The sequence below is a fragment of the Lithobates pipiens genome, unplaced genomic scaffold, assembly GCF_037356315.1.
Source record: "Lithobates pipiens isolate NorthernLeopardFrog02 unplaced genomic scaffold, aLitPip1_a1.2 Scaffold_13, whole genome shotgun sequence".
Classification (NCBI taxonomy): domain Eukaryota; kingdom Metazoa; phylum Chordata; class Amphibia; order Anura; family Ranidae; genus Lithobates; species Lithobates pipiens.
Genome location: NW_027507718.1, coordinates 271,296,829 through 271,306,045, shown reverse-complemented (window position 1 = coordinate 271,306,045; position 9,217 = coordinate 271,296,829). Strand labels below are relative to the sequence as shown.

Here is a 9,217-nt window from a genome sequence, read left to right as displayed (position 1 = left end):
CAGTGTAAAAGCACTCAGGCTTTCACACTGGGGAGGCATGAGAGGTGCTTTTCAGGCACTATTTTTAGTGCTAAAACACCTGAAAAGTGCCCCAGTGTGAAAGGGGTCTTAAATGCAGGAGAACTGGATCTGTGGGAAGCGTAGGACCTCGGCCTACCTGTGTTAATGCCGGAGGAATTGATCTGGGAACACATTACAGATGAATTTCTCCTGCATATAGATATTATTATTATTATTATTATTATACAGGATTTATATAGCGTTTATATACGCAGCGCTTTACAATATACAAGGGAGACAATACAGTTATAATACAATAAAATACAAGATTAAGAGGGCCCTGCTCAGAAGAGCTTACAATCTAATAGATGTACATGCGTTTACAGGTACTCTGCTGTGTCTAGCTGCAGAAAAACAGGCTTAGCGGTCCCCGGACGCAGACATTTCTTTTGTCTAAAGGCAGCTAGATCAGCTGAACATTTAGGTGTGAATTCTGCCATAAAAAAGATGCTTTTAGGGGTATTTCATCACATATGGCTACCCGCTGGACTGCGCATGCACGACCCTGCCGTATGCGTTCCACCTCTGAGTCCAGGTTCAAGCCCCACCATCCAAGTGGACATAGAGTTAGATTATATTGAAGCCGAGCGAAGCATGGCTGTGCCCGAAGCGTGGCGAGCGGAGCGAGGCAGTGCTTGAAGCATGGCGAGCGAATCGGGGCCGTGCCCGAAGCGTGGTGAGCGAAGCGAGGCTGTGCCCAAAGCGTGGTGAGCGAAGCAAGGCCGCAAGGGGCCCTGTGTTGGAACGCATATGGCTGCATTGCAAATGCACACCCCAGCGGGTAGCAAAATGCTGAATGTCATGTGACAAGGGTTCATGATTCATGTGGGCATATGCACATTTTCAGCATGGAACGCAGGTTCTTATAGGCTGAACCTGCAGAAGATCCTGCGTAACACATGCGTTTAAAGCGTTCGAACTTAGATATGTGCAAAGCTTCTAGCGGCTTTACACTATGGTTTCCACCTCATCCCTTTAAAACTGAACTTATGAATTACTCAGGTTCTGTGGCTGATTAAGGTGGTAATTACACTCACTTGGTGCTTTATCTGCATTAAATTAGCCTCAGAACCTGTGTGATTCATATGCATTCGGGTTTACAGGGATGAGATGGCAACCCTACTTCACATGTGTACATGTGTAAATTCTGCAGCTATTTCCTACTCTTTTCTGCACACCGCTAAACGCGGCGCACATTCATTTTTAGCAGCAACTGTGTGCACGGTCCCATTGACACATATAGTGCTGTATTTGGATGAGTAGAAAACGCTGCACTATATGTATCTAAATACTGTTTTGTGAATGAGCCCCAACTGCATATCTTTTGTCTGGTGTGCAATGCACCTAAAGTTTCATACAGGAAGCTAATGTGGGGCATTGCCTCATGGATGAATGGAACGTGATTTTCCTAGACATGGCTGCTTTCTTTACACAAAGGAAGCGGGATTCCCAGCACTGCTTGGTTCCCTCAGCACAAGCTGTGCTCCTTCCTCATACCACAGTGTAACCAAACAATGGAGCTGCAACAACTGTCCCGCCCATTCCGCCTTCTCCCGCGCACGCCACGCCTTTTGCTGACGCTGCCTCCCGCTATTGGTCGTTCGCTAAGGCCTTGGTCTCGATGTTCCCGGGTTTTTATATGGCCGCAGACAAGTTGGCTTTATTGTGAGCTGTGCTGTTCGACGTTGGTGATCTGTACTCGGAGACAATATGGTGAGTGTGAACGGGGATAGGGGCATTGCACGTGCTTCTCTGTATCCCTCCAGTCGTGTATGTTCGCTATGTACAGTCATTGGGGGGGCTGGGAGGGAGAATGGAGCCGAGCGAACGCTTCCTGCTTCAGGCTACAGCACGTGTTCTCCCGGGTCATAGCCCGCTGCTGGGAGGACTATATAGTGTGCTATAATCCGCCATCCATTGGGATGGGGCTGCGTGTAGGCCATCCGGAGGGATGGAGACCTTTAGATTTGTCGTCATGGCCAAAAATGGAGTTCATTTCTGGGTGGATGATGGATGAGAGCGTACTACAAAATCCAGATCACTCCGGATAGCACAAAAGCCTGCTGCTTCACTATTACAATGGCTTCTATTACATATGTCTGCAAAGCTGGGGAGCTGTGTGCATGATATATATATATATATATATATATATATATATATATATATATATATATAAATTTTATTTTATTTTTTTGTATTACTTTCATGGGTGTGTGTGGATTTTTTTTTTTTTTTTTTTCCCTCCTAGTAATCTGCACTTTTACTAGTTTAGAGGCTTCCATTTTTGCTTGTCTAAGAAAAACAAGTGTGAAAGAGTTGGGGGGGGGGGGGTAAAAAAAGTTCACATGACAAATGGTGTGCATATATATATATATATATTTTTTTTTTTGTGGCCTTGCTGATTAACTTTTTGTCTGGGCCTATTTTGTATCTTTAGAAACCCCAGATTACATCAGTAACAAAGAACACTATACAGGCGGTTGTAGTCATGCGATGACGTAACATCCTGCCAGAGTCTACAAAATACCCAAATGCATGATATGTTGTCGTATACATTTATAGTGCCAACAGCTTGCACAGTGTTTTACAAATTGGAGGGAGACAGCACAGTTACAATACAAGAGTTGGATGGCCCTGCTCATTGAAACCTACAATCCCAAATACAGTAAAATCTTGGATTGCGAGTAATTTTTGTTCTGGAAACGTGCTTGTAATCCAAAGCGCTTGTATAGCAAAGCAAATTTCCCCATAAGAAATAATGGAAACTCAGATGATTCGTTCCACAAGAATTTAAGTCCTTCGGTTTATAGTCAATATAAAAAGATTATAACAATGTGATGGGTTGTGTAACCATGAATTGTCCATCCACAAATGGCAGCTTGCACAAGGGGATTAAAAGCAAAATCCAGCAGGAGCTACAGGGTATAATAGAAATGAGGTGCCTCTAATGGTCTGCACACGATCTGAAAGTCGGACGACAGATTTTTATTTTTCTGCATGCTAGTCGCATATCAAAATGGACAGGTTATGGAACTGTTGTGTATTTCTATTGTGTCTTCAGACAACTGTACTGATTAAACAAAAATCGAACAATCTCTGGTATGCGAGAAATATTTTCATGTTTGTCCTATCGGAAGTGTCGTGATGGGTTCTCAAAAGCTCTGTACTAGCGATCCAACTATCGTATGATCAATTCGAAAGCGGTATTTTTTATTTTTTTTTGTATTGTGTATATGGGCTATTAGTGTAGCAATATGGTTGCATTTATTGAAGGTACAACATTTAGAACTCGCATTTTGGTTGATTAATCAAATGGGCACATCTAAGTATGCAGCATCTAGGGTAAACCTGTCCATGTAGACCGACCGACCTCACCGCTGTCAGTATGCAATTGTGACCGGGAAGACTACCCCGCAGTAGAGCGATCTGAAAGCGAGGCTTGATGTGGACAGTTTTACCCAGGATGCTGCATACTTAGATGTTCCTCTTTTAATCACCAACCATGTGGGTTGCTAAATGTTGTACCTTCATTAAATATTGCCCCATATTGCTACACTTGGGTTTCATGTACACGGGTTGTTTTTTACAGCCTCTCCTGAATGATTTAACTTGACAGTAACCCACATTTAAAATGTCAGTTTTGCCACATTTAGCGGCATTCTGTTGCATTTGCGTTTTTAGGTGTTTCTGAATAGCGTTAAAAAAATGGCCATTTTTTTCTAGTTATATTTCGTTTTTGTCATTTGTTCAGTAAAAACCCACTATAATGTAAAAATGCTGTCCCCCCTTCTTTTTTTTTTTTTTTCTTTTTTTTTTTTTTCTCCTTGCATGTCCCTGTCAGATCTACATTGACTTTACTTCAAAGTGCACTCGCAGTGCAAAGTGGATTTTCCTTTAGTAAATAACCCCTTCTAAAAATGTCCAGTGTGCTTGAGGCATTGTAAAGAGGCACATAAACTGCAAAGCACAGTTAAGGTTTTTTATTATCTTGTAAATTTGAAAATATAAAAAATAGTGAATTTCTTGTGTATCATTAACGCTGTGCTCTCCCTCTGCAGGCTGGTGGTAAAGCTGGTAAAGACTCTGGCAAAGCCAAGGCGGCTTCTGTTTCACGTTCTGCTAAAGCTGGTTTACAGGTAAGGAAAATTAAACTTGTGTTCTGTTCTAGGCTGAATCATCTCTGTACCTAGCATTTATTTTATGCATAGGGCAAGGCTGGATTTCTATCACTAAAAACTTGCAGAAACATTCATTTATGGTACCTTAACCTCTTAGGGCCGACAGCAAAGATGTAGTCTCAATGGATGGGCATTGGCTCAGAGGATGCATATTTCTAAACAAACATGCCAAGAGGGTGCTCCCAGCATTGTTACCAGCGCCTAATGGAAAGCTTCTATTTGCTTTCAGTGTGAGACTGCCTGCCCGCTCTTATGATGTACAGGCAGACTGCTTAAACTGACAGTCTGCAGGAGACCTGCATGGCATCAGTGATCTGCTGATCCTTGGGTGCAGTGCTTTGCAGGCTTAAGTGTCTATCTTGTATTTCCTCCCCCCTGTCCCCCTTAATTAAAAAAAAAAATGAAAAGTGTGCATTTTAACTTTAAAACCACTTTGTGCCCATGATGCTATAGCCGAATGGTGGCTCTAGCATGGACCTGCATTGCCGGGAGGCCGTCAATAGATGCCCTCGGGTGCATGAGCTTACTCTGATCACTGGGTCAATGAGACTTGGCTGATCTCAAATCAGATCCCGGCCTCTTACCACGTGGTCAGCTAATGACAGCTGATCACGGGATGTAAACAAGATTGGTAATCTGCTTTTTTTCTGCTTGCACTGACAGCGGTCCAGAAGAGGGTGAGACATCACCCGAGTATCTGTGCCCATCAGCGCACATCAATGAAGGAGGAAAAATTACCTGTTTGCAAAATTTTATAACAAATTATAAAACTTTTGGATAAAATCGGTCCTTATTTTTTTGCTTAAAAAAAACCTCATTTGGTTAGTGTTGCATGACCATGCAATTGTCATTCAAAGAGTGACAGTGCTGAAAATTGACCTGGGCAGGAAAGGGGCAAAGTGCCCGGTAAGCAAGTGGTTAACTCGCGCCCCTCTATCATCCCCTTTGCAAAAATCCATTTCTTTTATTTTCCTGGTCCCATCCTGATTTAAAGGCTTAAAGTTCACTCATTTTTGAAAATAAATCCCTGCATTCAAGGTGCCTAGTAGGTTGCAATATACTGTTTGCTTCTAAAAGTGTACCTTAGTTTAAATGCTATATATAATTTGTAGCCCTGCATGCTCAAACTCCCATTTGTCAGACATCCCATGTCCTGCCTAATATCTAGGTTACAATTTGTCACTTTTCTCCAGCACACACAGCACGTAAACAAGTTCATGGATGTGCTCTAATAAGATGGAGAGTAGGTTGTAGGAGTAGAGTAGGTTGGTCTCCACCTCATCCAATCAGAAAGCCTTGTATTCATTGAAAGTGTTCTGTGAATGGCTGTGGTCCTGAGGAAGTGATCAGTGTGCAGAGTGGAGGTTGCCTGCACAGGACCTAGAAGACCAAGGCTGTCACTGTATTAGCACCAACTAACAATGTGTGTATTTTTATTTTTTTTTCTTCCACGGCAGCCTGTACAGAATGGATATACTTACAATGTACAGAGCTAGGCCAATCTAAGTATGCAAAAAAGATCATACCCGGAGTTCAGCTTTTAGGGCAAATGATGCCGTAAAAGAGAAATGAGTAACCAACTACTGGCTGTTTAGCCACCCTATTGTGTATTTCACTCTTTAGGAAGCTCAGGATAGGTGGGATGGTGCAGATGGACCCAAGTAACTGGAAAGAGACCTGTTCACACTTATTTTTTTTATTTTTTTTCTTTGTTCGGATCGAGCCATCTCTGTCAATAGAATAGTTTCAGTGCTGTTCTGTTGAATTGTTTCTGATTATGTAATTCTAGCAATAGTATCTGTAAAACACTTTTTTTTTTTCCTCTTAACCTTTTCAGTTTCCAGTTGGTCGTATCCATCGAATTATGAAGAACCGGACAACCAGTCATGGACGTGTGGGTGGAACTGCTGCAGTGTACACAGCAGCCATTTTGGAATATCTTACTGCTGAGGTATGAGAACTCTAATGACTTTAAATGTGGCTGTAAAGTATAATATTTTCTAGTTAATTTATTTTTTATTTGAAGCCAGAAGATTTATAACAGTTCTTTTCACTGCCTAAGGGCTTGTTTAAACATTCGGAAGCCCTGTCAGTTTGGTGGGTTTGGGGTGGGGGGGTCATTAGGAGAAAGGGTATGAGGACATAGACTGTTTTCCTAAATAGATATGTTTGGTTCCCGGTTTGCTACTTGTATTTGTGCATTGTTCATCTTGGCAAAATGTAAGTATGCATATCTCATACCCGGGGGGGGATGCTGAGAGAGATGAAAATCACAGTAGTCGACTCTCCCAGTGATAGTCGCAGTCCTGCTTAGTGTGTGTATGAGACTTCCCTTATGCACCATGACCATTGTTTGCTAGCTTGGCACTGCTATTCATGGAACACTTGGTCATTTTTATTTTTTTCTCTCGAATACAAAATATTTTCTGATTTGATAAGGTAGAGGGCAGGACACCTGTCTAATCGGAGACTGTTGTGTGTTCATTGAAACAAAAAATATAAAGCGTTTTATAAATTACGGTGGGGCTGAGTGATTTTCTGTCCCTTTGGGAAGCCTTTTGCACAGAATCCAATCTGAGCATGGAAGATTTTGGTTATTGCTGTAGTAATGCCAACTACTGCATGTTTTTATTTATTTTTTGTTCTTTTCAGCCGTCCCTTGGGTATGAGCTATGCCTACTTTTTTTTTTTTTTTTTTTTTTTTTTTTTTTTTTTGTGCCAAGCTGGACCAATGTTGGTATGAAATACAAATAAATTCCTGGTGACTTTGGCTTTAACAGATTTGCTAAAATAGAAAGGAGCAAAGCATACTTGGTGAATACCTGGTCCATGATGACTAGCCCACTGCGCAATCTTAGTTCACATGAACAATATGGTAGAAAACGTGCTGTTTGAAAGTCTGAGACCAGGATCTAAAAGTAGAACTGCACACACTCCAGTGATCAATTTTAAAAATGTAGTATTGCTGAGAGCCTTGTGTATCTGACTTGTATGTCTCTAGTGCCTGTTTAAAGTTACATTTTTAAATGGTTTAAGGTGCCATAGAGGAACTAGAGGTGCTGTGTCTTGGGACAGAGTTAATAATCAAACTACATGTATTGCAGAGCTGAGATCTGTTTTTTGTTTTTTCTTCCAAGGTGCTTGAGTTGGCAGGGAATGCTTCTAAAGATCTCAAAGTGAAGCGTATTACACCTCGTCACTTGCAGCTTGCCATCAGAGGTGACGAAGAATTGGATGCCCTCATAAAGGCCACAATTGCTGGTGGTGGTAAGTATATTGGATGAATTGGCTGAAATTCTGACTTGTGTCCATTTCCAATATTCACATTTTATTCATGCAGTCAGAATTGTGAGGAACATGTAAATGATACAAGGGGCTGGAAAGTAATTCTATTTTGCTATCCTGTTTCTAGCTACCTTAATTGGGGTACAGGCTAGAAAGCAACAGGAAATGCTAGATGGGTAGAGTGGGCAACACTCCACATTGTGTTCTTGCTGCTAATCACTGTTATCTAATTGGTGTAATGCCCTCTGCCCTTTAGCAGTTGATTCATTTGTTCTGGCATTGTACTCGTAAAGGGAACCTTAAGGACCAGATATTTAAATAGGATATACATGTTAGAATATACCATTATCTTTAAGGTGCATGTTCAGGGGATCTCCGCTGTATTAACAGCTAAGTGGTGACAAGTATCTTGCCAGAACTCCCATCTAGCCAATTTTATCTGTGGTTCACTGACTCGTTAAATTGCATATCTCAGTGGTATTCGTAAGATCAAAAACTTGAGTTTAATCGTTGGTTTGCAGTAGTACAGAAAACACTTGCAATTCTACACGTGTAGCTGGTTCGGTTTACTTTCATCAAGTATTACTATTTTGTACAAAAGTTGCTAATTGTTTTTTTTTTTTTGTATTCTTTGCAGGTGTTATTCCTCACATTCACAAGTCTCTGATTGGAAAGAAAGAACAACAGAAAGCTGTATAAGTAATCTTCGCCCAACATTGGACCATGGCCCAACATCATACTTTGTATTGCTGCTTATCGGTGTTGCAGTACCCTGGTTTCTGGAACGGGATTGTAGCCACTTTCCTAGTTTTGGCTTCAAAGATGGCAGTCTTGAACGAACACTGATGCTGGTTTTAACTCTTAGTTTTTTTAAAAAAAAAAAGATGTGTATTCTTTTTGTACAAGTCAAACAGAAATGATTCTATTACTTGAACATATGTTAAATAAATCATTTTTGGCGACATAAGATTGACTCACTGTTTTAAAATTGTTTATTCTTTTAATTGAAAAGATTAGGGTTTACTCTACCATTCCTAAAAAGCAAAGAACATTGTACGAGAGTTGCATTTCTCACAAACGCACACTAACTTTTTAGGCTTAGTTCACATTGGGATGACTTGTCTGACTTTGCCTGACAAGTCTCACTCCATTCAGTGCAATGGAACTGTTCTAATCGGAGTGTCTTAAGCCGCCCCAGTGTGAACCAAACCTTAAAGTGTAGATCCACTTTCAGAATGCTTACACTTATAGGGTTTCAATGTCCTCTTGCATCACTAACAAATTACACATTTACATGACCTGGCTGGGCTCTTTGCTGTCCAACACTGTAAAGCCTCTTTACCACTGGTTGCTACTTGCTTTTCAACAAAACTCCATTTGTTCCAAAAGTCCATACTGCACAGCAAAGACAAGTGCAAACTTGCATTTCTAAAGGTATGGAGATTGCATTCCTGTGTGTGTGTGTGTGTGTGTGTGTGTGTGTGTGTGAGAAATGCAGGGCCCAACCGTGAAAATCTCTAAGGTGCTTTGCAATGTCCAGCAGACCACATTGTGAGGGTCTTTGCGAAGCAGAGATATGTGAATGTTGCCTTTAACCACTTGCTTACTGGGCACTTAAACCCCCCTCAGTCCCAGACCAATTTTCAGCTTTCAGCGCTGATGCACTTTGAATGACAATTGCGCGGGCATACAAC

The 9,217-nt window shown here is 41.3% G+C and overlaps 1 protein-coding gene and 1 non-coding gene across 2 annotated transcripts; both read left to right on the top strand.

The window, feature by feature from the left end:
• Positions 1–1,620: 1,620 nt before the first annotated feature.
• On the top strand, positions 1,621–8,490 carry H2AZ1 (H2A.Z variant histone 1). The gene is made up of 5 exons (XM_077476622.1): positions 1,621–1,773; positions 4,119–4,196; positions 6,076–6,189; positions 7,376–7,505; positions 8,161–8,490. Exons 1-5 carry the CDS (start codon positions 1,771–1,773, stop codon positions 8,220–8,222), a joined length of 387 nt encoding a protein of 128 aa, XP_077332748.1. The 5' UTR covers positions 1,621–1,770; the 3' UTR covers positions 8,223–8,490.
• On the top strand, positions 7,062–7,146 carry LOC143980028 (small Cajal body-specific RNA 18). The gene has a single exon (XR_013274175.1).
• Positions 8,491–9,217: the final 727 nt, after the last annotated feature.